The 26,078-nt window shown below is 48.6% G+C and overlaps 2 protein-coding genes across 2 annotated transcripts in view; both read right to left on the bottom strand.

The window, feature by feature from the left end:
* Positions 1-6,935, bottom strand: part of LOC143827556 (24-hydroxycholesterol 7-alpha-hydroxylase-like) — a 30,639-nt gene extending 23,704 nt beyond the window's left edge. The window contains exons 1-2 of the mRNA XM_077317216.1: positions 6,699-6,935; positions 3,419-3,554 (exon numbers count right to left, since the gene is read on the bottom strand). Of these exons, the coding sequence (XP_077173331.1) occupies positions 3,419-3,554; positions 6,699-6,893 (331 nt within the window). The 5' untranslated portion in view covers positions 6,894-6,935. The remainder of the gene's footprint in view (positions 1-3,418; positions 3,555-6,698) is intronic.
* A 4,359-nt stretch (positions 6,936-11,294) lies between these two features.
* On the bottom strand, positions 11,295-25,820 carry LOC143827563 (24-hydroxycholesterol 7-alpha-hydroxylase-like). The gene is made up of 5 exons (XM_077317226.1): positions 25,491-25,820; positions 21,929-22,064; positions 15,902-16,076; positions 14,157-14,306; positions 11,295-11,558 (listed from the first exon to the last, which is right to left on the bottom strand). The coding sequence occupies exons 1-5, from the start codon at positions 25,683-25,685 to the stop codon at positions 11,522-11,524; spliced, it is 693 nt and encodes a 230-aa protein (XP_077173341.1). The 5' UTR covers positions 25,686-25,820; the 3' UTR covers positions 11,295-11,521.
* Between the last annotated feature and the right edge of the window lie 258 nt (positions 25,821-26,078).

The raw sequence follows: 26,078 nt of genomic DNA, 5'->3' as shown, positions 1-26,078 counted from the left end.
TCCCACACAGCCCTTAGGGCTTTATTTAATCTGCTCCGCAGGAGCGGTTAAAGATATATATATATATATATATATATATATATATATGTATGTATGTATGTATGTATGTATGTATGTATGTATGTATGTATGTATGTATGTATGTATGTATGTATGTATGTATGTATATATATATATCTTTAACCGCTTTAACCGCTATTTAAGGTTTAAATTCTTGATACCTATAAAATTCATAAAAATATTGAAGACTCAGAGGACTTGTCACTGATGAAAGAATCTCACTGAAAACGGATATTACCTGGATTCCATTTTGACAGAAGTCCTACAGAATAAACATATAAGGAAAAGTACAAAAAAGGACACTTTTCTTTCTTTTATGAATATATCTATTGTATTGCCATTGGACAGGTCTGTTTCTCTCTGTTTGGTTTAATTATTAGACCATCCTTCTTATACTCTTGTATGACATCAAAGGGCCTGGACAAAGGAAACAGGCAGCTGGCAGTGAGCCTACTGACCTTTGTGGAAAGCCAAATTCTTTCTCTCTCTCTCTCTCTCTCTCTCTCTCTCTCTCATTTATAGTCTGTCCTATCTTTGAGAAGTCAGAGCGGATTGCATTTTATAGTTCAATACAATCCCTCTGCAAAAGTTCAAATTAGTTCAAATTAAAGTAATACCATTAAAACATTTACCTTAAAATCTTATCTTTAAATTAATGTTATAATAAACTAACATAAATTCACAGAATTAAAATCGATTCTAACATCTCTATGGTTTTGGGGGGGAGGCTTTCAATCTAAAATTTAACATCTCAGCTTGGCAGGGGCTCTGTGTCCACTCCAGTCCCACAATGCACTCGACATCCCGTGTGGCTCAGTTCTCTGCTCTTCTCAAGTCCAGTTTTCCACGGTGCCCTTTCTTTCTGATGCAAGCACAAAGTTAGCGCAATGCACATACCAAACTGCGACAGCACCACCTAGTGGCCGCTATTAGTTTAACAGGCACTAGTAATCAGCTACTAAACCACTCTCAAGCTCCCTAGTTGATCCCTTGTACACTCCCTCCCCCCACTTCTCCTTCCAACTAATAATCCATGCCAGGGTACACTCAAAACGTGCTCTAATCTTTAGAAATGAAAGGTCAAAGGGCTTTAAATTATTCTTAGAACTGTACCAGTTTGCTGCCGTAGTTTATTAGTGCGGACTTCTAATCTGGTATGCGAGATTCGATTCTGCACTCTCCCCACATGCAGCCAGCAGGGTGACCTTGGGCTCCCCACAGCGCTGATAAAACTGTTCTGAATGAGCAGTGATATCAGGGCTCTCTCAGCCTCACCCACCCCACAGGGTGTCTGTTGTGGGGAGAGGAAAGGGAAGGCGACTGTAAGCCGCTTTGAGCCTCCTTCGAGTAGAGAAAAGCGGCATATAAGAACCAACTCTTCTTCTTCAGTAATATCAGGGCTCTCTCAGCCTCACCTACCTCACAGGGTGTCTGTTGTGGGGAGAGGAAAGGGAAGGCAACTGTAAGCCGCTTTGAGCCTCCTTCAGGTAGAAAAAAGCTGCATATAAGAACCAACTCTTCTTCTTCTACCAAGCTGTAGCTTGGGAAATGCCAGGAGGTATGGGGTTGGTGCTTGGGGTGTGATGTCAAATCCTGCAATTTATTTATTTATTTGTTTGTTTGTTTATTTATTTATTTATATACCGCCCTCCCCGGGGGCTCAGGGCGGTTTACATAATAACATAAGAACAATACTTGGAACAGTCTATAAAACATTTGAATAACCGTGCAATAATAACTGATAATTGTAAACATTTAACATTATAATTGTATAACCAATAAACAGTACAATGTTGCAACATACAAACAGGTCCAGAGTGTATAGGTTGTGTTCTGAGGGGGGGGGGTAATGTGGCATGTCCACATCAAAGGTCAGTCCCTCCAATCCCCGCTTCCTTTGAAGTCGCTTTCTCCCACCAAAATTCACATTTTAATTTCCTACCTCATGATCAGTTCCCTCCCACCACCCCCACCTTACATCACTGGTAGAGAGGGACGTCTTAGAGCAGTGGTCCCCAACCTTTTTGAGGCTGGGGACTGGCAGGGCAACTGCCCGCCTGCGCATGCTGTGCATGCGCGGCAAGGATGCGCATGCGCGATGCATGGCCCTGATTCCCTCTCCCCCCCTCCCGCAGTAAGAAGCTTCCCGGGCCGCAAGCTTGTGGCCTGGGAAGTTTTTTACTGCGGGGGGGGGGGGCGAGGAGAGGGAGCCGCGGCCCGGCGCCATGGCCTTCGCTGCCCGGCAGCGGGCCGTGGCCCGCGGGTTGGGGACCACTGTCCCCAACCCTCTGTAGCCACTCTGAGACTTCAATCCCTCCCTGGACTCTTTGGGCTCCACTAGAATCTTCCCTCTGAAGTTGCCTTTTCCTCCAAGGCAGTGGTCCCCAACCTTTTTTAGGCTGGGGACCGGCAGGGCATCGGGCCGTGCCCGCAGGGACCGCGCCCGCGCGGGCCACGCCCACGCTTCGGGCCGAGCCCGGTCGCGCCCGCCGGCCACACCCTCGAGCCGCGCCCGCTGGCCGCACCCGCGAGCCGCGCCCGGCCGCGGCCGCTGGCCGCACCCGCAAGCCGCGCCCGGCCGCGGCCGCTGGTCGCACCCGCAAGCCGCGCCCGGCCGCGCCCGCGGATCGGGCCGCGCCGGCGCGGCCTGCACTGGCGCGGCCCGGCCCTGATTCCTTCTCCCCGCCCTCCCGCAGTAAGTAGCTTCCCGGGCCGCAAGCTTGCGGCCTGGGAAGTTTTTTACTGCGGGGGGGGGGGCGGGGAGAGGGAGCCGCGGCCCGGCGCCATGGCCTTTGCGGCCCGGCGCCGGGCCGCGGCCCGCAGGTTGGGGACCACTGCTCCAAGGGAACCAATCTCAAGCCATTAGATCAGTTTTTTCTCCAGGGGAAGTTCCAGGCCACACTGCAAGCCTAGAAACCTCTGCTCTTGGCCTTGTCTGTCAGCAGAATGCAACTCTTGGACTTTTCTTCAAGAACTCTCTCGGCCAAGAGGCAGCTAGATGTATCTTTTCTCTTTCCTATCCAGTTTGTTAGTTCCACAAATAGAGCTTTCTTCACTCGTAATCAGTTCAGTCACCTGACAGCTTTTATCCAATTGTAGGGTGGTGCATTCAGAAGACTTTGCTCAGATGCACCATGTCTTCTCAAGGAAGCCGGGGTCATGGGCTTGGCTGCTCTCCTCCCCATCGCTGTGAGATCGGTGAGGCTGCAAAGCCATAACTAGTCTGACTCAAAGCTTATCTGGTCGGGCTCAGGACCAAGCAAGGACTTAAGGCAGGGCTTCCCAGCCCACGTCCCCAAATCGATCGACTGCAGCAAACACAAATGCTTTCCCCTGAAATCCAGCATTCTTTGCTTACCTGCACGCTCAACGGACTGCTGTACGGCTTGCTCAAAGTCCGCATCTTTAATTTTGCAGAAGACTTGGCATCCTTCTTCCCCCGTAACAAATGTGTACCGCTTGCCCAGCATATACACCGTGAATACCAGTCCATACTGCAACGCACAAAGATGTTGGATTAAAGGTAAATAGTATATTATAGCCACATTTTAATGCAAACATCAAAGACTGCACTCCAGTCAGACTCCAGCTTCCTAAGGAAGGCCTGGAGACCATAAAGTTGTTTCAGGTCAGGCAATAACAGAGGTGGCCAAACTGTGGCTCTCCAGGTGTCCATGGACTACAATTCCCATGAGCCCCTGACGGAACATTGGCAGGGGGTCATTGGAAATGTAGTCCATGAGCATCTGGAAAGCCATATTTTGTCCACCCCTGCAATAAACCCTTGGGAACCTCTTCAGCAAAGCTGGACTTTGCTGGGACCTTTAATTGCTAGCCTAAAACTCTGTGTGTGTGTGTGTGTGTGTGTGTGAGATCCCTTTCCTCATCACACTTGTGCCCCCTTAAGGAATCACCTTAGAAAGCTGGCATGAACTTCAGTATCCTTTTTTGAGGCTTGGTCAAATGCCAGGGTGCATCTAAAGGAATTGCTCTGGAGCAGAGGGCCAGTTTCCTCAGTTGCTAAGAAACGAACAGCAGGACTGAAGTGCTGGCGTCCAGCCGGCCACCCTCCCCTCGACATGACCTGAATGCCACTGAAACTCAATGACATTCCGGATTCACAACCGTCTCGGGTGCTTTCGAAACATTTCTTTTCTGCGCAAATGAGAACATGGTTCATGTTTTCAACGCACCACGGAGTCGTGCATGTTATGTACGTTATAGCTTTTTAAGCCTTTGGGAGCCTTTGGGAGTAAATCAACATATTTCGGAGTAAATGTAGAAAGCTATCCCCAAAAGGTAACAGATAACCATGTTCAGGTATTTAAAAGGCTGCCATGTAGAGGATGGAGCAGAGTTGTTCTCTCTTGCCCCCAGAGGACCAGAACCAATGGGATGAAAATAATTCAAAATAAATTCCGTCTAAACATCCGGAAGAAGTTCCTGACAGTTAGAGCGGTTTCTCAGTGGAACAGGATTCCTAGGGAGGTGGTGGGTTCTCCATCTTTGGAAATTTTTAAACAGAGGCTGGATAGCCATCTGACAAAGAGGCTGATTCTGTGAAGGTTCAAGGGGGTTACAGGTTAGAGTGGATGAGTGAAAGGGTTGGGCGTGTCCTGCATAGTGCAGGGGGTTGGACTAGATGACCCAGGAGGTCCCTTCCAACTCTATGATAATATGATACTATGTCTACTCAGAATCATAAAAGGTTAGGTCAAGAAAGAGAAGACAGAAGCTAGAGTACAGCTAAGCACACTATGCTAACGGAGAGAATATCATACATTTAATTTATATGCCATTAAAGGATTGATAGATTTAATTATTCAATCCAAAGTGTTTAAATATCATTTAAAAACACATTCATATTGCACTGCATATAAGCACCTATGCCTCGTATACAAATGTCCAAATATATAAATACACGTAAAAAAGGTATAAATTATAACCTAACACTATAACCGTGCATTTAGTCTAAAAGCCTTCCTCAGTGGATTCCATACATTAAACAAAGGCATATACAAAACTCATAATATGCAGAATATATCTAAGATTAAAGAAGGGGAAAAGGGGGAATTATCTATTAAAGTAACCAATTTATTTTTAATTTAATGTGAAATGTATGTAAATAGGGTAAACTAAGACGTTCACCCATGGAGTAAGTGGTGATAAATATTCATCAGATGCAACTCTTCAAAATGTGCAATGTTATATGCCCATGGATCTAAAAAACACACAAAACACATAACTTAACAACTGTCAATTAAAAAGTCTCCTCCATTTTTTAATGAACTGCCAACGATTGAATTTCTACTTGCGTGGGGCCAAACCACAACCCTCAAAACTTCCAGAGGCGTGTTCGGGTACAGTATGTGAAGAAGCAGTAAAGTTTGTTCACACCCCTGATTCTACGGAAAGATGTGTGTGTGTGTTTTTGTGTGTGTGTGTGTGTGTGTGTGTGTGTGAGAGAGAGAGAGAGAGAGAGAGAGAGAGAGAGAGAGAGAGATAATGTAACAAGAGAGAGAGGGAGATTGAGAAATGAGGACATCAAGATAACCAGCAACGCCCAGGAGAGGAAAATGACACCAGCCCAATTAAATTCCTCAGTCCCGTATTTCAATAGCACGAACTTTGACTGTTTCTTATTGATTATTTTTAAGTATGCCACGTAGAGTCAGGCATTGACCATGATCTTTGCTTGTCTCTGGGCCTTGAAAACTCAACAGGGTCACCATAAATTGGCTGTGATTTAGCAGCACAGGACATCGTCACCATGAGAGGGGGGGGGGGGAGAGAGATTTTCCCCTTGCACATATTAGGGACAGTAAATATCCAGAACTGGAAAAACAACCCCGACGTTTGCTTTCCTACTGAGAGACACAAACTAAAAGGCCTGCTTGATTTTGATTTCTCAGCAGTCCCAATATAACAAAGAGAAGTAAGTGCACATTAGTGCAACGTCAGGAGGGGGCAGAGGTATGCAGGAGTTAGCATGCAGTTAAGTAATCTTCAACGGGGCTTACTTCCAGATTGCACTGCTGCAGATGCACTCTCTGCCACGACTGGTTCTGCACCACATTCCTATTCTGCAGCACCAAAAAGTCCCCCCCCCCGCCCCGGGGGGGAAACCGAGAGTGCCCCAGGAAGGAAGGCACAGGATAGAGCAAGAGTGATTTGCTTTGAAGCAGGGACATAATCGGCCATGTGACTGTACAAACATAGGCAGACCAAGTGGGAAGGGATCCCCAGGGGGTCATCCAATCCAACCCCCGGCGCAACGCAAGAAATTCACAAAGACCAGCCTTGAGAGCGCCAGCGTGGCGTAGTGGTTAAGAGCGGAGGCCTCGAAACTGGAGAACCAGGCTTGATTCCCCACTCCTCCTCTCCCCCTTGCAGCCAGCCGGGCCAGTCACAGTCCTGTTAGAGCTGCTCTGACTGGGCAGTTCTCCCAGAGCTCTCTCGGCCCCCACCTCCCTCCCAGGGTATCTGCTGCGGGGAGAGGAAGGAAAGGCGATTGTAAACCGCTCGGGGACGCCTTCGGGCCGCGCAAAGCGGGGTGTAAAAACCAGCTCTTCTTCTTCTTGCCTCTTGGGCGGAGACGAGCTGCAGAGGCGCCTGCCAGAGCCCCGCGGGCCGCTCACCTGGCGCCGGGCTTGCTCGATGAAGGCCAGCGGAGCCCGGCCGAACTGGAGCGTCGCGCCCAGCCAGGGGATCCAGCCCCGGATGCAGGGCGGCGGGCGGCGGCCGCAGGGGCGGCGATGGCCCAACACCCGCCCGACCAGGTAGGCCAGCAGCAGCGCCGCCACCAGGGCGCCCCCCACCAGCGCCGCCTCCATCGCCGCGCCGACTGACTGGGCGACTCGGGGAGGAGCCGGGGGAGGAGGCACCCAAAGGACGCGACGCCCGGCGCCCGCCTCCGTCCCGCCTCGCCAAGCCGCCCCCAAGGCCAGGCGCACCCCCGCCGCCCTCCATCGCCCCGTGCTCAGGCTTGGAGGGCGGAGGAGCAACCTTGGCCCACAGGTATGGCAGGGGCAGCGCGGAGGATCGCTTCGAGAGGGCTCCGCTTGCAAATTAATCCTTGGGGGTCTTTGAAAGGCACTGATTTGAGGAGACCCACCTGCGATACCAGCATCCACCCGAACCAGAGCCAGAAAAGGGGTCCAACCGAGAAACGTCCATCTTACATCAACGCAGTCTACCAAGATGATTATAGGCGAAGTGAAACACTTTCTCCGTTAGGACCACGAGCTTTTGTTCCCCCCAGGGAAAACTCTTGGGGGCTAAAGCTCACCTCAACAGGTGTGCAATAGTGAGATGCCATTTATTTATTTATTTATTTATTTATTTATTTATTTATTTATTTATTTATTTATTTGCAGCCCTCCCAGCCTCAATAGAACAATAATATTATATATAATTCCAATAATACACATGAAAATAATCTTTAACTAAGAGTAACATAAATTACAGCTAGTATTTCTGGTGCGTAGCTGTGTTGCTCTGAGCCAGTTTGGTGTAGTGGTTAGGAGTGCGGGCTTCTAATCTGGCATGCCCACCTCACAGGGTGTGTCTGTTGTGGGGAGAGGAAAGGGAAGGCGACTGGAAGCCGCTTTGAGCAGGGGTAGTCAATGCTGGCAGGGGCTCATGGGAATTGTAGTCCACGGACATCTGGAGGGCCGCGGTTTGACTACTCCTGGCTTTGAGCGTCCTTCGGGTAGAGAAAAGCGGCATAGAAGAACCAACTCTTCTTCAGTAATATCAGGGCTCTCTCAGCCTCACCCACCTCACAGGTTGTCTGTCATGGGGAGAGGAAAGGGAAGGCAACCGTAAGCTGCTTTGAGCCTCCTTCGGGTAGAGAAAAGCGGTATATAAGAACCAGCTCTTCTTCTTCAGTAATAGCAGGGCTCCCTCAGCCTCACCTCCCTCACAGGGTGTTTGTTGTGTGGAGAGGAAAGGGAAGGCGAATGTAAGCCGCTTTGAGCATCCTTCGGGTAGAGAAAAGCAGCATAGAAGAACCAACTATTCTTCTTCTTCAGTGATATCAGGGCTCTCTCAGCCTCACCTCCCTCACAGGGTGTTTGTTGTGGGGAGAGGAAAGGGAAGGCGACTGTCAGCCTCTTTGAGACTCCTTTGGGTAGAGAAAAGCGGCATATAAGAACCAACTCTTCTTTTTCTTCTTCTAGCAAGATGTGCTGCATATTCATGGGATATCTGAACGATGCTCTTTTCTAGTTTCCGGCTAAGTCACTCTGTCCTTGTATCCGGCCTGCGGCTATTCCCAGTTCATTGTCAGGGGAAGTGTGCCTCCACACCAAAGCTCACAACTGGAATAAAACTTGGCTGGTCTCAAAGGAGCCAGGGGAGTGTCAAATTTGGTTCAGCTAGTATCCCTTTGAATAGGCCTCTTGTCAGATTAAGATGTAGGCGTGAGAATGTTTTCAAAGGAAGTGTGGGGGGGGGGCGTTCGAGATTGTTAGATCAACTTCAGATTTAACCCAGGGAAGCGCAAAGCCACGGCTGCCAACGTGCGCGCCAGACTCCGGAGAAGGCACCGAAAGACTACAGATCCCAGGAGCCCCCGCGGTGGGCACGGCAGCGCCGCGCGGGTCCTCCGGCCGGCTGGCTTGAGTGGCAGGCGCTGCCCAGAGACCTTCGCCCCCCAATGGAGCCGGAAGCCGCCGCCGCCGCCTCTTCCCGGGGGTCGCCCCAGGCTGCGGGGCCTCGTGGCCAATGCGCTCCGGCCGGACCGAGGAGGGACAGGCCTCCTTCTCGGGGCGGTGGCCGCGAACCAGCAAGTTCGTCCTCTCCGCCTGCGCCGCTGCCGTGGCCGAACTGGGTACGGATCGGGGGGGGGGGGGGGCGGCGGCTGTGGTCAAACTGCGGCCCTCCAGATGTCCGTGGACTACAATTCCCATGAGCCCCTGCCAGCATTCGCTGGCAGGGGCTCATGGGAATTGTAGTCCACGGACATCTGGAGGGCCACGGTTTGACCGCCCCTGTGCAAAAGCTCCCTGGGCAGAGGCAGACCCCAGGGCAATCTCAAGATTGATGCAGGCAGGGTGCCCTGCGGGTTTGGACAGAGAAGAGCAGAGTTCGAGTCCTGGGGCAGCTCTCGGGCCAATGACGTTTCGTCCTGGGCAGCATTCGAAGGCAGAACAGCAGTTTAAACTTCTAAATCCAAATCACGCAGTTTGAGGCCAGCGGCAGCTTGAAGGCCAGCAAAGCTTTCTTCAAGATATAGGCTTTTGTGTGCATGCACACTTCATCAGATATAATGAAACAGAGTTTCCTTGTATATCACTCATAGGAAGAGACAGAGCGGGGTGTGGGGGGGGGGAGCATGGGTGGGGGGATTGTTGATTGCCAGGGAGGTTTAGCTCAGTCTTTTTCAACCTTCAGACCATGGTAAAGGTAAAGGTATCCCCTGTGCAAGCACCGAGTCATGTCTGACCCTTGGGGTGACGCCCTCGAGCGTTTTCATGGCAGACTCAATACGGGGTGCTTTGCCAGTGCCTTCCCCATCAGACCATGGAGCAGTCCCTAAAATGATGTTTCAGGCGTTGAGGAGCCCCAGACTTGAGGACAGCTGGCCAGAAGTGCCATGTCACCATCACTACCCTGCAGGAGGCTTGAGGACTGAGGGGAGGAAAGACAGGAGGCAACCTGCAGACCACACCCCCTCCCAGGTGCAGAAACCATGAGAGAAGCCATTCATACTCAAAGGTCATTCTGTTAACTCTTGGGTCTGTATGCCGATTGATGGCCATTCACAAGATCCTGATAACTACCATTCATTCTGCCGCCGAATTCTAGCTAAGCCTCCCTGGCAATTAACAACCCCACCACCACCCATAAGTAAATAGTTGAGGAAATTCTGTGTCATTATAGCTGAAGAAGTGTACATGCACATGACAAGCGTATATCTTGAATGAAACTTTGTTGGTCTTAAAGGTGCTGCTGGGCTCGAACTTTGTTGACCTAGTTTGATAAACATGAATGTGATGTGCATTAATGAGCCAAAGCCTGTTGTTGTTGTTTGGTGCTTAGTCGTGTCCGACCCATCGCGACCCCCTGGACAATGATCCTCCAAGGCCTTCCTGTCCTCTACCATTCCCCGGAGTCCATTTAAGTTTGCACCTACTGCTTCAGTGACTCCATCCAGCCACCTCATTCTCTGTTGTCCCCTTCTTCTTTTGCCCTCAATCGCTCCCAGCATTAGGCTCTTCTCCAGGGAGTCCTTCCTTCTCATGTGCGCATGTGCGGGAGCGGCTGCGCATGAGCAATGCGCGAGCGCGCTGCGCATGCGCAATGCGCAATGCGCGGGCGGGCAGTTGCCCTGCCGGTCCCCAGCCTCAAAAAGGTTGGGGACCACTGCCCTACAGGGTTGCCATAAGTCAGCCGTGGATTGACAGCCTTTTCCACCACCAAGTTCCACTGGCTTCAGGAGTTCTTACTCCCGAGTAAGCGTGCACAGGATTAGAGTCCCAGAAGGCTCACATAAACCTGACTCCCTACAAGGCCAAAGATGGTCTGGAGCAGTCAGAGAGAGTAAAACATGCTGATGCTGGGACTTCATGGCCAGCTTTGCACTGGGGGCCGGGGCATTTAATGTCAGCTGACCAGTCTTCACTGGCAGGTTTTATGTCAAACAACCACTGGTTCCTATCTCTTCTCGGTTATTCCATTTAGTGACTTTCCCTCTGGACCTCACAAAGACCCGGCTGCAGATCCAAGGAGAAGCTGCTGCACGTGACCGTGATGGAGGAAGGAGAACGATCCCTTACCGTGGGATGCTGCGGACGGCAGCTGGGATAGCCCAAGAGGAAGGGGTGCTCAAACTCTGGCAAGGAGCAACACCAGCAGTGTACAGACACATAGGTCTGAAGTACAAAGCCTGCCTGCCTGCCTGCCTGTCTATCCATCCATCCTCTATCTACCTATCTGTCAGTCATCTCCCTATCCATCAATCCATCTCTCCCTCTCTTCCTCCTCTATCCATCCATCACCTATCATCTACCTATCTATCCATCTACCCATCCATCCATATTTCCCGTTCTCCCAATCCATCCATCCATCCATCCATCCATCCATCCACCCACCCACCCACCCACCCACCCACTTCCTTCCTTCCTTCCTTCCTTCCTTCCTTCCTTCCTTCCTTCCTTCCTTCCTTCCTCCCTCCCTCCCTCCCTCCCTCCCTCCCTCCCTCCCTCCCTCCCTCCTTCCTCCATCCATCTAGCTCTCCCTCTCCCAGCTCTCTCTGTCTGTCTGTCTATCAGTATTTACATGGAGTGGCACTGGAAGAGATGATTTATAATCTGCCTAGATGCCGTATACTTACTTTTGCCAGTGAGGTTCAAAATTACTGAATGAAATCCAACCTTGTGTTCCTTGGAAGCCGAGCCTTTAGCAAGGACTTATTGAGAAGTTCTGTGATGCACAGCCATGCATTGAGCCTCATGGCTCAGCTTTCCCTCCCTGGTTTTTCAGGCATTAGGCTCCTTTTAAAATTAGAAGAAGAAGAGTTGGTTCATATATGCCGTTCTCTCCCTGAAGGAGTCTCAAAGCGGCTTACATTCGCCTTCCCTTTCCTCTCCCCACAACAGACACCTTGTGGGGTGGGTGAGGCTGAGAGAGCACTGATATCACTGCTCGGTCAGAACAGTTTTATCAGTGCTGTGGCGAGCCCAAGATCACCCAGCTGGCTTCATGTGAGGTAGTGGGGAATCAAACCCGGCTTGCCAGATTAGAAGTCTGCATTCCTAACCACTACATCAGACACACATCCACTGAGCACCACTAAATATTCTATAACAGGGTCCCTAATGTAGTGCCCGTCAAAACCTTTCTGGGAGCTGCTGGCAAAAGTTCCTAGAAAGCGGGTTGGGTCGAGTGAGATGTCTGCCCAGCGAGGCTTCTTATTGGCCATGGAGATTTAATTGGCTGTGCAGATTTGTAAAACGTTTCTTTGGCAGCAGCTGCCATCACAACAAAAGGATCCTCCCTGTGTGACTGAAGCTAAGCTCTGGCTGCCATTTTAAGGTTGGCTCCGCCCCCTTTGGCAGCCATTTTGGGGCTGCACGCACTCCTCTGCATCGGAATTCCAATGGTGTCCATAGGCTCAAAAAGGATGGGAACCCCTATTTTAAGATCAAAACACCCTTAGCTTAAAGAAAAATTCACAGAGGGCAGTGATGAGTGCAGACTCACCCAGCTGGCTGCATGCAGAGGAGTGGGGAATCAAATCTGGCTCTGAACCACAACGCCATGCTGGCTGACTGGCGGCATGGATGAACAAGCAATGTGAATTCTCTTGCACAGGCATACAGATGCACCTCTCACATTCTTGAACATGCACACATATGAACACACGAAGATGCCATATACCAAGGGTGGCCAAACTGTGGATCTCCAAATCTCCATGGATTACAATTGCATCTGGAGAGCTACAGCTACAGCTGGGCTGCCCCTGCCATATACTGATCAGACCCTTGGGCCGTCAGTGTCAGTACTGCCTACCCAGACTGATAAACTCTTTTTGCATCACCTACGAGCTGATACTTAACTGGAGATGCTGCAAATTGAACTTGGGGCCTTCTGCATGCCACTGAGACGCAGCCCTTCCCCACAGGGGCAGCACCTCTCTGCCTGCCTGCCTGCCTGCCTCTCTCTCTCTCTCTGTTTTGCACATGAACACACTCACAGAACATGCAGGCAGCACCGTACCATGCCTTGGCTGCCTCCTTGTGCTCAAGTAACTGCCCCACTCGCCCACTCTGACAATGGCCCTTTGTTTTGCTTTGGGGTCAAGACTGCCCTCAGCATGGTTTAGTCTGCCATTCACTGCATCCTGCCCCCCCTCCCCCCAGTTCTGAATTCTTACCCTCTCTGCATTACACAACCAGCTAATCCATCACCACTTGCACAAACCAGAAAGCCAGAGTCCAACCGATGCCCCTGAAATGTTGGGTGGAATCCAGCACATCAAATGAGAAAGGGAAAGTATGTTTTGCATTGGGCAGAAAAACAACCATTGGGTTTTGTACTTTGCTTTTTATTACCCAAAGGAGTCTCAAAGTGGCTTAGTTCAGCAGTGGAATAGGCTGCCTAAGGAGGTGGTGAGCTCCCCCTCACTGGCCGTCTTCAGGCAAAGGTTGGATACACACTTTTCTTGGATGCTTTGGGATGCTTAGGGCTGATCCTGCGTTGAGCAGGGGGTTGGACTAGATGGCCTGTATGGCCCCTTCCAACTCTATGATTCTATGATTCTACAATCGCCCCCGTTTCCCCTCCTCACAACAGACACATTGTGAAGAAGGTGAGGCTAAGAGAGCTCTGAGAGAACTGTGACTGGCCAAGGTCACCTGCCTGGCTGCATGAGGAGCTGGAGTGGGGAATCAAACCCGGTTCTGCTGCTCTCAACCACTACACCATGCTCTGCAACTATACAGTACCTATTGAGAATTTTCGTGGGCACTTGTGTATCAAGCAGGGCACCCAGGAGGTCCACAAAGCGTGGCCACAGACAAACTGAACAAGCACCTTCCAATGGATGGCAGAATTCTTTGCCACTGGCCAGGATTCTGCAGCAGGTGTCTTACACAGAGGTGTGTCTCTCCTCACACACACAAACGTAGTGGCAGAAGAAGAAGAAGAAGAAGAGTTGGTTCTTATATGCCGCTTTTTCCTACCCAAAGGAGTCTCAAAGCGGCTTACAGTCGCCTTCCCTTTCCTCTCCCCACAACAGACACCCTGTGGGGTGGGTGAGGCTGAGAGAGCCCTAATATCACTGCTCAGCCAGAACAGCCAGAACAGTTTTATCAGTGCCGTGGCAAGCCCAAGGTCACCCAGCTGGCTGCATGTGGGGGAGTGCAGAATCGAACCCGGCATGCCAGATTAGAAGTCCGCACTCCTAACCACGACACCAAACTGGCTCTCACGGAGGCAGGCAATGGCAAACCAGCTCCGAACATCCCTTGCCTGGCTGCCAGACAAGACGCAGATCTCCTGGCCGTAAGATAAACGAATAATCTCAGAAAGCCAAAACACTGTAACAGAGAACCAACTGGATAGTAAGACAGAGATTCCTACTGCTTTACTTCAGAAAACATTCAGGCAGCTGGGTGGCATATTCGAAATCATCATCGTAGACCCGAAAGTGCTCTTGTAACTCCTTCATATTGTTTTTGGTTTTCAGGAAGATGTCTTTTCCAAACAGGATGCTCGCTGTTGTGGGGAACATGATATCCCTGCAGCAAAAAAAGAAACAAGGATTGGAGACCAAAATTAAATGGCGGATCCACTCGGCGACATTCAGTTGTTGGGCTCGGGCAAGAGATACAAAACTAGGAACCTAACGGATCAATTTTTAGTGGTATTGAGCAGGGGTAGTCAAACTGCGGCCCTCCAGATGTCCATGGACTACAATTCCCATGAGCCCCTGCCAGCGAATGCTGGCAGGGGCTCATGGGAATTGTAGTCCATGGACATCTGGAGGACGGCAGTTTGACTACCCCTGGTTTTGAGTAACCACTGATGCTCCATGGAAGAGCACCATTCCCTTTCTGTCCCAGAAGTCACACCTTCCAATGCCAGAGGAGAGCAGCTCAATGGGAGATCGCAACAAACAATCTCTGGTTTTTACACCGACCCAGAAGGCCCAGCATGGAAACAAATTATTCCTGATCTCTGGGTGTGCTGAACTGGCACTGACTTCCTGATTCTAATCCTCAGTTTCATGATAGGCTTTTAACTGGTTCACGCAAATGATTTTAATGTTGTCCACAAGGCTCAGGGTAGCTTCTGGACTTGGTGGGAGACCCAAGCCTTCCAGGCATCCAACTGGAAGAGATCACTTGGGCCCTTCTTTCAAGGAGAGGTCATTGCTTGGTAGCTTGGTATGCAGGAAGTCCCGAGATGAGTCCTTACCATGCCCAGTTTTAAAAGATCTCCGGGCTCAACTGCTTATTTCTTCCATGTTTAGAACATATTATTCCTTTGTGAATTTAAAAGAAGAAGAAGAAGAAGAGTTGGTTCTTAGATGCCGCTTTTCTCTACCCGGAGGAGTCTCAAAGCGGCTCCTCTCCCCTCAACAGACCCCCTGTGAGGTGTGTGAGCCTGAGAGAACCCTGATATTCCTGCTCGGTCAGAACAGATTTATCAGTGCTGTGGCGAGCCCAAGGTCACCCAGCTGGTTGCCTGTGGGGGAGCGCGGAATCAAACTCGGCTCGCCAGATTAGAAGTCCACACTCCTAACCACTACACCAAGCTGGCTACTAGGTCTGGCTTATCTGGAGAGCAGTGGGGAGGGGGGACTTTAATCCTTCCCTCCCTTTCTTCATTATTATTATGGTACTAGACCAGTAATCAAATTACAAAGTACATTAAAACATCTGGCATTTACAAAGTACATTATAAATCACTGATAATTAAAATAAAATTTTAAAACATCCTAGTTATAAGAATCCACATCCTTCGTTTTTTCTCACATGAAAAAACCACACCTGAACTGCTTTTACCTTACTGGAAGTAAGGTATACACACACACAAACACAACCACACATGAGTACCTAAAATTTCCCATGGCAAGAATAGAAAACAGTTTAGGAATAGCTTTTGGGAATAAGAAAATGACAAGGGAAGGAAGGGTTCCCCAGCTGGCTGCCTATGGAGGAGGAGTGGGGAATCAAACCCAGTTCTCCAGATTAGAGGCCACTGTCTTTAACCACAATACCATGCTGACTCTTACCATTTAGACCTAATTGTTATTTGTCCTTGAAATCTTCCTTTCATTAAAAGCATCGAGACATGGCCTGTTCCTTCCTGGGCAGGAAAATTCACCTACCTTACCAGGTCAAGGAGACTCTTGATTCCCTCTGCCCCTAAGTCCTGCATGTATTCTTGCACTTCCGCACAGATAGTCCCAGTTAGCAGGGGCAGGTTCAAGGTCGACAATCTTCCCTTCATCGACATATAGATTTTGAACCTATTCTGATAAAAGATGTCCTTGGGAATCGAAGCTTTGAAAAAAGAAAAGAAAAAATCTAATCAGAATCAGCTTTCAAATTCAGGAACATCTAGAAACTGGGGGCACACATTCCGCACACGCTGGATCATGCGTTTCCAACGCGCTTCAGACATAGATTTTCCTGCTCCGCACAGGGAAATCCAGCTGCAAAAGCAGATTGCAAATGCATTCTGCAATGTGTGCAGAATCAGTTTGTCCAGGGCAGGGGTAGTCAAACTGCGGCCTTCCACAATTGTAGTCCATGGACATCTGGAGGGCCACAGTTTGACTACCCCTGGTCCAGGGAATGGGGCATGGGAAGCCCCGCTTCCTCCATGGCAACAAAGTCTTCTCGCCCAGGTTTGACTTTCTGTAGCTTTTATTCAAATTAATTCACAAGCTCACAGTTCCCCTCATCTGTGCCAGCTGCCTCCCGTCGGGCAGCCAGCTTCTACTGGCCCATCTTTCTTCTCCTTCTGGACTTCCTCCCTGCAAGCTCCTTCTCTGGCTGTCCAGCTGGAGTCTCTCTCTCCCATCACTCTCCTATTTGCCTGTCTCCCCCTCTTAAACTTCCTTCCCTTGCTTCATGCATGTTAACCTCCACCCACATCCTTCCTCTGATTTCTTCACTCCTTCCTGTCCCTCTTTTCCTGATATCCATTGGAGAAAACATGGCTTGGTCATGCCCTGGAACTCGGGCTGGCCCTTCCTTTAGTGGTCTAGCATAGCGATCCCCAACCTGTGGGCCGCGGACCACATGTGGTCCTTCGACTAATTGGAGGTGGGCCCCAAAGGACGCCTTCTCCCCCCCCCCCGGCCCTTTACTTCATCCCCCCGGCCCTTTACAACACACTTCGGGTGTCATTGTCTCCCATCACTCCCAGATGGGACTATCTCGTTGCAGAGAAACAAGCTCAGGGTTCCCATTGATTTGTCATTGTCATGAGTTAAAATTTCCATGAAAATAAAATGTTCCTTATGTTCATTGTTGTGGCGTGTCTGTATCTTATTTTGAAGGGATGTTTAAATATTGCCATAGCGATCAGAGAGCGTTAGGGCAGTGGTTGAGAGAAGAGGAGTAAACTACCCCCCCCCACACCGGGCCTCAGTAAAGGGCGTTGAGTGGTCCCCGGTGATAAAAAGGTTGGGGACCACTGGTCTAGCACACCCAGTGGAGTTGGTGTCCGGAATTCCATGCCTGGAAGCGAGACATCTTCCTCATACTTGCCGCATGATGGTTTCCAAAAGGGTGAGGACCTTTCTGTGCTCACTTCCAAGGAGTCCAGTTCACATACAAAAGAATATTCTGGGAAGTGATGATTCCCTGTTTGACTTTGACGCCGCAGATAAAGTAGTGGATCTTAGTATTCTCCAAGTAGCCTCACTACAGCCTAAGGAGCCTTTCTCTGACTTGTGGCTGTTTAATGGGAAAGCCACTTAACTTGCCTAAAGGCTTATTTTCAACATGTTTCTTGTTCATTTGTGTCTCCCTTAACTGAATTTTTCTGTGTCATTCCCCCCCCCCACTCTTATTTTCACTTCTTGATCTCAAGGCTTTTTCATTCCTATCCTATTGGTGACAGAATGTATTTATGAGCAGTATAGTAGCAATGCTTTGTTAATATTTTGAACAGAAGGGTTTGCTGGGCACTATAAATTGCACTGGTTCTGCTGGGCACCCCCCTTGCATGGACTGTGATTTTGTGCTTGTGTATTGCCACAATGACACTGGATTGTGCTGGGTACTCTGTGATAGCACACGTACTGTTTGGTGCTCTGTACATTACACTGGTTCTGCTGGGCTTGTAAAAAGGCCCTCCCTTCAGTTTCTACTTCAGAGTATTCCCTGGTTTGACTTTTGACCTTTGGAAACAATGGAGAACGGGGGCACCCTTCTTTAGGAGGCAGTGTGTCTCTTAACACCCTGTCTGGTGAAACGTGCAATCACTATTTTGTTCATTTGGTCAGTGTTAGTTAGTAAAAGTACAAAGTACAAAGGCAGATTCCTAGCTCTAAAAGTGCCTGGGAGGTGTTTTGGGTGACAGACTCTTGGGTTTCAAAATGGAGAACAGAAGCTCTCACAAGTGCTTGTTCGGAACATGACTGGCATGGTGGATTTTAAAATTTATTTTGCTGTCAAGTCACAGCTGACTTCTAGCAATGCTGTAGGGTTTTCAGGGCAAGAGAGGTTTGCTTGCCATTGCCAGACTCCATGTAGGCATATACAAAGTTTCTTTTCTGGACACTGAAACAGTTTGAGTCCAGTGGCACCTTTAAGACCAAACTTGGTTCTTCTGCTTCAGGCCAGCATGGCTGCCCACCCAAACCTGGGCTGAATCTGCCTGGAGCTTTTATTCCAATCCCAGGTCGATTCAGTCCCTGCCATCTACACTGAATACAATTTCCATTTTGATTTTGGGCGATTTAAATTTTCCCTCTGCACCAAGCATGTTTCCCCCTACCTTTCCCCCACAATATCCTGGAGTAGATATAAACCTCGATATTTGAAAAATCAGCATGCGTAAAGGTGCAGCTCTCTGCATTTCCTCGAACTAACTTGCTGCCGAGCCTCCGCTATAGAAACGCCCTGATTGGCCAGGGCGTCAGTTCAAAGGCTTCCTTGTTCCCAGGTTGCAAGGCTTCCCTTAAAGGGGAAGCCCTAACTTCTCTCAGCAGAGATTTTCCTCTTGGATTTATTCCCTCTCCTCTGCTGTCTCCAGTCATCTCCCCCCACCCCGATCAAGGAAAAAAGAGGCTCCTGCTGTGCTTGGCTCCACCCCCCCCCTTCTGAGCTTTCCTAATCACATGAAGAACACTTTCTGTTCAGTGGGGGTGGGGATAGAGGAAGACTCGAGTTCAAATCAATCTGAATTCAGCAGGATTCACAACGGAATAAACAAAATGAGTGCAGATTCAGCCCTGTTTACTGGCCACTGTTATCCCATGTTTTCTTTCACAATTATTCCTGAGGACGGACCCTGACCTGGAGAGATCCAGCCCAGCCTGATCTTATCAGATCTCAAAAAGGAAGCAGGGTCGATGTGGAGGCAGGCAATGGCAAACCACCTCTTACTTACAGGGTGACTGTAAGTCAGGTGTCACTTGACAGCCAAAGAGAACAAAACACATAGAGGAAGGGGAGTGTTGCAAAATTATCTGCCCTGAGTGCCTAATACACAAAGTTCGTCACTGGTGAGGACTGGAGCAGAAATGCAACCCGCCAAGACGGTGACCCTTGTTTTCAAGCTGCCAGCAACAAATGTTCATACTGCAGCTATTGAAAACTCCTCAAAACAGATTTAAGAAGAAGAGTTGGGTTTTATACTCTGCTTTTCACTACTTGAAGGCCTCTCATAGCAGCTTACAATCGATTTTCCTTCCTCTCCCCGCAACAGGCTCCCGCAACGTGTCAATACAGACCAGTATCCCCATACCTATGTGAGCCTGTGGCCAGTATTATATTATTATTATATATATATATATATATATATATATATATATATATATATATATATATATATATATATATATATATATATATATATATATATTACATATATATATTTAAGGTTTAAATTCTTGATACCTATAAAATTGATAAAAATATTGAAGACTCAGAGGACTTGTCACTGATGAAAGAATCTCACTGAAAACGGATATTACCTAGATTCCGTTTTGACAGAAGTCCTACAGAATAAACATATAAGGAAAAGTACAAAAAAGGACACTTTTCTTTCTTTTATGAATATATCTATTGTATTGCCATTGGACAGGTCTGTTTCTCTCTGTTTGGTTTAATTATTAGACCGTCCTTCTTATACTCTTGTATGACATCAAAAGGTACCGGACAAAGGAAACAGGCAGCTGGCAGTGAGCCTACTGACCTTTGTGGAAAGCCAAACTCTTTCTCTCTCTCTCATTTATAGTCTGTCCTATCTTTGAGAAGTCAGAGCGGATTGCATTTTATAGTTCAATACAATCCCTCTGCAAAAGTTCAAATTAGTTCAAATTAAAGCAATACCATTAAAACATTTACCTTAAAATCTTATCTTTAAATTAATGTTATAATAAACTAACATAAATTCACAGAATTAAAATAGATTCTAACATCTCTATGGTTTTGGGGGGGAGGCTTTCAATCTAAAATATAACATCTCAGCTTGGCAGGGGCTCTGTGTCCACACCAGTCCCATAATGCACTCGACATCCCGTGTGGCTCAGTTCTCTGTTCTTTTCAAATCCAGTTTTCCATGGTGCCCTTTCTTTCTGATGCAAGCGCAAAGTTAGCGCAAGGCACATACCAAACTGCGACAGCACCACCTAGTGGCCCCTATTAGTTTAACAGGCACTAGTAATCAGCTACTAAACCACTCTCAAGCTCCCTAGTTGATCCCTTGTACACTCACTCCCCCCACTTCTCCTTCCAACTAATAATCCATGCCAGGGTACACTCAAAACGTGCTCTAATCTTTAGAAATGAAAGGTCAAAGGGCTTTAAATTATTCTTAGAACTGTACCAGTTTGCTGCCGTGGTTTATTAGTGCAGACTTCTAATCTGGTATGCGAGATTCGATTCTGCACTCTCCCCACATGCAGCCAGCAGGGTGACCTTGGGCTCGCCACAGCACTGAGAAAACTGTTCTGACCGAGCAGTGATATCAGCGCTCTCTCAGCCTCACCCACCCCACAGGGTGTCTGTTGTGGGGAGAAGAAAGGGAAGGCGACTGTAAGCCGCTTTGAGCCTCCTTCAGGTAGAAAAAGCGGCATATAAGAACCAACTATTCTTCTTCTACCAAGCTGTAGCTTGGGAAATGCCAGGAGGTATGGGGTTGGTGCTTGGGGTGTGATGTCAAATCCTGTAATTTATTTATTATATTTATATACCGCCCTCCCTGGGGGCTCAGGGCGGTTTACATAATAACATAAGAACAATACTTGGAACAGTCTATAAAACATTTGAATAACCGTGCAATAATAACTGATAATTGTAAACATTTAACATTATAATTGTATAACCAATAAACAGTACAATGTTACAACATACAAACAGGGGTGGGGGGAGGTGTATAGGTGGTGTTCTGAGGGGGGGGTAATGTGGCATGTCCACATCAAAGGTCAGTCCCTCCAATCTCCACTTCCTTTGAAGTTGCTTTCTCCCACCAAAATTCACATTTTAATTTCCTACCTCATGATCAGTTCCCTCCCACCACCCCCACCTTACATCACTGGTAGAGAGGGACGTCCTAGAGCACCAACCCTCTGTAGCCACTCTGGGACTTCAATCCCTCCCTAGACTCGTTGGTCTCCGCTAGAATCTTCCCTCTGAAGTCGCCTTTTCCTCCAAGGGAACCAATCTCAATCCAGGAGATCAGTTATTTCTCCAGGGGAACTCCAGGCCACACTGCAAACCTAGAAACCTTACCTCTGCTCTTGGCCTTGTCTGTCAGCAGAATGCAACTCTTGGGACTTTTCTTCTAGAACTCTCTCGGCCAAGAGGCAGCTAGATGTATCTTTTCTCTTTCCTATCCAGTTTGTTAGTTCCATAAATAGAGCTTTCTTCACTCGTAATCAGTTCAGTCACCTGACAGCTTTTATCCAATTGTAGGGTGGTGCATTCAGAAGACTTTGCTCAGATGCACCATGTCTTCTCAAGGAAGCCGGGGTCGTGGGCTTGGCTGCTCTCCTCCCCATCGCTGTGAGATCGGTGAGGCTGCAAAGCCATAACTAGTCTGACTTGAAGCTTATCTGGTCGGGCTCAGGACCAAGCAAGGACTTAAAAGCAGGGCTTCCCAGCCCACGTCCCCAAATCGATCGACTGCAGCAAACCCAAATGCTTTCCCCTGAAATCCAGCATTCTTTGCTTACCTGCACGCTCAACGGACTGCTGTACGGCTTGCTCGAAGTCCGCATCTTTAATTGTGCAGAAGACTTGGCATCCTTCTTCCCCCGTAACAAATGTGTACCGCTTGCCCAGCATATACACCGTGAATACCAGTCCATACTGCAACGCACAAAGATGTTGGATTAAAGGTAAATAGTATATTATAGCCACATTTTAATGCAAACATCAAAGACTGCACTCCAGTCAGACTCCAGCTTCCGAAGGAAGGCCTGGAGACCATAAAGTTGTTTCAGGTCAGGCAATAACAGAGGTGGCCAAACTGCGGCTCTCCAGGTGTCCATGGACTACAATTCCCATGAGCCCCTGACAGGACATTGGCAGGGGGTCATTGGAAATGTAGTCCACGGGCATCTGGAAAGCCATATTTTGTCCACCCCTGCAATAAACCCTTGGGAACCTCTTCAGTAAAGCTGGACTATGCTGGGACCTTTAATTGCTAGCCTAAAACTCTGTGTGTGTGTGTGTGTGTGTGTGTCTCATCCCTTTCCTCATCACACTTGTGGCCCCTTAAGGAATCGCCTTAGAAAGCTGGCATGAACTTCAGTATCCTTTTTTGAGGCTTGGTCAAATGCCAGGGTGCATCTAAAGCAGGAGTAGTCAAACTGCGGCCCTCCAGATGTCCATGGACAACAATTCCCACGAGCCCCTGCCAGCATTCGCTGGCAGGGGCTCGTGGGAATTGTAGTCCATGGACATCTGGAGGGCCGCAGTTTGACTACCCCTGATCTAAAGGAATTGCTCTGGAGCAGAGGGCCAGTTTCCTCAGTTGCTAAGAAACCAACAGCAGGACTGAAGTGCTGGCGTCCAGCTGGCCACCCTCCCCTTGACATGACCTGAATGCCACTGAAATTCATTGACATTCCGGATTCACAACCGTCTCGGGTGCTTTCGAAACATTTCTTTTCTGCGCAAATGAGAACATGGTTCATGTTTTCAACGCACCACGGTGTCATGCATGTTATGTACGTTACAGCTTTTTAAGGGGGAGCCTTTGGGAGTAAATCAACATATTTCGGAGTAAATGTAGAAAGCTATCCCCAAAAGGTAACAGATAACCATGTTCAGGTATTTAAAAGGCTGCCATGTAGAGGATGGAGCAGAGTTGTTCTATCTTGCCCCCAGAGGACCAGAACCAATGGGATGAAAATAATTCAAAATAAATTCCGTCTAAACATCCGGAAGAAGTTCCTGACAGTTAGAGCGGTTTCTCAGTGGAACAGGCTTCCTCAGGAGGTGGTGGGTTCTCCATCTTTGGAGATTTTTAAACAGAGGCTGGATAGCCATCTGATGGAGAGGCTGACTCTGTGAAGGTTCAAGGGGGTGGCAGGTTAGAGTGGATGAGTGAAAGGGTTGGGCGTGTCCTGCATAGTGCAGGGGGTTGGACTAGATGACCCAGGAGGTCCCTTCCAACTCTATGATAATATGATACTATGTCTACTCAGAATCATAAAAGGTTAGGTCAAGAAAGAGAAGACAGAAGCTAGAGTACAGCTAAGCACACTATGCTAACGGAGAGAATATCATACATTTAATTTATATGCCATTAAAGGATTGATAGATTTAATTATTCAATCCAAAGTGTTTAAATATCATTTAAAAAAACATTCATATTGCACTGCATATAAGCACCTATGCCTCGTATACAAATGTCCAAATATATAAATACACGTAAAAAAGGTATAAATTATAACCTAATACTATAACCAAGTGCATTTAGTCTAAAAGCCTTCCTCAGTGGATACCATACATTAAACAAAGGCATGTACAAAACTCATAATATGCAGAATATATCTAAGATTAAAGAAGGGGAAAAGGGGGAATTATCTATTAAAGTAACCAATTTATTTTTAATTTAATGTGAAATGTATGTAAATAGGGTAAACTAAGACGTTCACCCATGGAGTAAGTGGTGATAAATATTCATCAGATGCAACTCTTCAAAATGTGCAATGCTATATGCCCATGGATCTAAAAAACACACAAAACACGTAACTTAACAACTGTCAATTAAAAAGTCTCCTCCATTTTTTAATGAACTGCCAACGATTGAATTTCTACTTGCGTGGGGCCAAACCACAACCCTCAAAACTTCCAGAGGCATGTTCGGGTACAGTATGTGAAGAAGCAGTAAAGTTTGTTCACACCCCTGATTCTACGGGAAAGATGTGTGTGTGTGTATGTGTGTGTGTGTGTGATATATATATATATATATATATATATATATATATATATATATATATATATATATATATATATATATATATATATATATATATATATATATATATATATATATATATATATATATATATATATATATATATATATATATATATATATATATATATATATATATATATATATATATATATATATAATGTAACAAGAGAGAGAGGGAGATTGAGAAATGAGGACATCAAGATAACCAGCAACGCCCAGGAGAGGAAAATGACACCAGCCCAATTAAATTCCTCAATCCCGTATTTCAATAGCACGAACTTTGACTGTTTCTTATTGATTATTTTTAAGTATGCCACGTAGAGTCAGGCATTGACCATGATCTTTGCTTGTCTCTGGGCCTTGAAAACTCAACAGGGTCACCATAAATTGGCTGTGATTTAGCAGCACAGGACATCGTCACCATGAGAGGGGGGGGGGAAGAGAGAGAGAGAGAGAGAGATTTTCCCCTTGCACATATTAGGGAGAGTAAATATCCAGAACTGGAAAAAAAACCCCGACGTTTGCTTTCCTACTGAGAGACACTAACTAAAAGGCCTGCTTGATTTTGATTTCTCAGCAGTCCCAATATAACAAAGAGAAGTAAGTGCACATTAGTGCAACGTCAGGGGGGGGGGGCAGAGATATCCAGGAGTTAGCACGCAGTTAAGTAATCTTCAACGGGGCTTACTTCCAGATTGCACTGCTGCAGATGCACTCTCTGCCACGACTGGTTCTGCACCACATTCCTATTCTGCAGCACCCAAAAGTCCCCCCCCCGCCCCGGGGGGGAAACCGAGAGTGCCCCAGGAAGGAAGGCACAGGATAGAGCAAGAGTGATTTGCTTTGAAGCAGGGACATAATCGGCCATGTGACTGTACAAACATAGGCAGACCAAGTGGGAAGGGATCCCCAGGGGGTCATCCAATCCAACCCCCGGCGCAACGCAAGAAATTCACAAAGACCAGCCTTGAGAGCGCCAGCGTGGCGTAGTGGTTAAGAGCGGAGGCCTCGAAACTGGAGAACCAGGCTTGATTCCCCACTCCTCCTCTCCCCCTTGCAGCCAGCCGGGCCAGTCACAGTCCTGTTAGAGCTGCTCTGACTGGGCAGTTCTCCCAGAGCTCTCTCGGCCCCCACCTCCCTCCCAGGGTATCTGCTGCGGGGAGAGGAAGGAAAGGCGATTGTAAACCGCTCGGGGACGCCTTCGGGCCGCGCAAAGCGGGGTGTAAAAACCAGCTCTTCTTCTTCTTGCCTCTTGGGCGGAGACGAGCTGCAGAGGCGCCTGCCAGAGCCCCGCGGGCCGCTCACCTGGCGCCGGGCTTGCTCGATGAAGGCCAGCGGAGCCCGGCCGAACTGGAGCGTCGCGCCCAGCCAGGGGATCCAGCCCCGGATGCAGGGCGGCGGGCGGCGGCCGCAGGGGCGGCGATGGCCCAACACCCGCCCGACCAGGTAGGCCAGCAGCAGCGCCGCCACCAGGGCGCCCCCCACCAGCGCCGCCTCCATCGCCGCGCCGACTGACTGGGCGACTCGGGGAGGAGCCGGGGGAGGAGGCACCCAAAGGACGCGACGCCCGGCGCCCGCCTCCGTCCCGCCTCGCCAAGCCGCCCCCAAGGCCAGGCGCACCCCCGCCGCCCTCCATCGCCCCGTGCTCAGGGTTGGAGGGCGGAGGAGCAACCTTGGCCCACAGGTATGGCAGGGGCAGCGCGGAGGATCGCTTCGAGAGGGCTCCGCTTGCAAATTAATCCTTGGGGGTCTTTGAAAGGCACTGATTTGAGGAGACCCACCTGCGATACCAGCATCCACCCGAACCAGAGCCAGAAAAGGGGTCCAACCGAGAAACGTCCATCTTACATCAACGCAGTCTACCAAGATGATTATAGGCGAAGTGAAACACTT

The sequence above is a fragment of the Paroedura picta genome, chromosome 1 (assembly GCF_049243985.1).
Source record: "Paroedura picta isolate Pp20150507F chromosome 1, Ppicta_v3.0, whole genome shotgun sequence".
Lineage (NCBI taxonomy): Eukaryota > Metazoa > Chordata > Lepidosauria > Squamata > Gekkonidae > Paroedura > Paroedura picta.
This window is presented reverse-complemented; position numbering and strand designations above follow the sequence as displayed.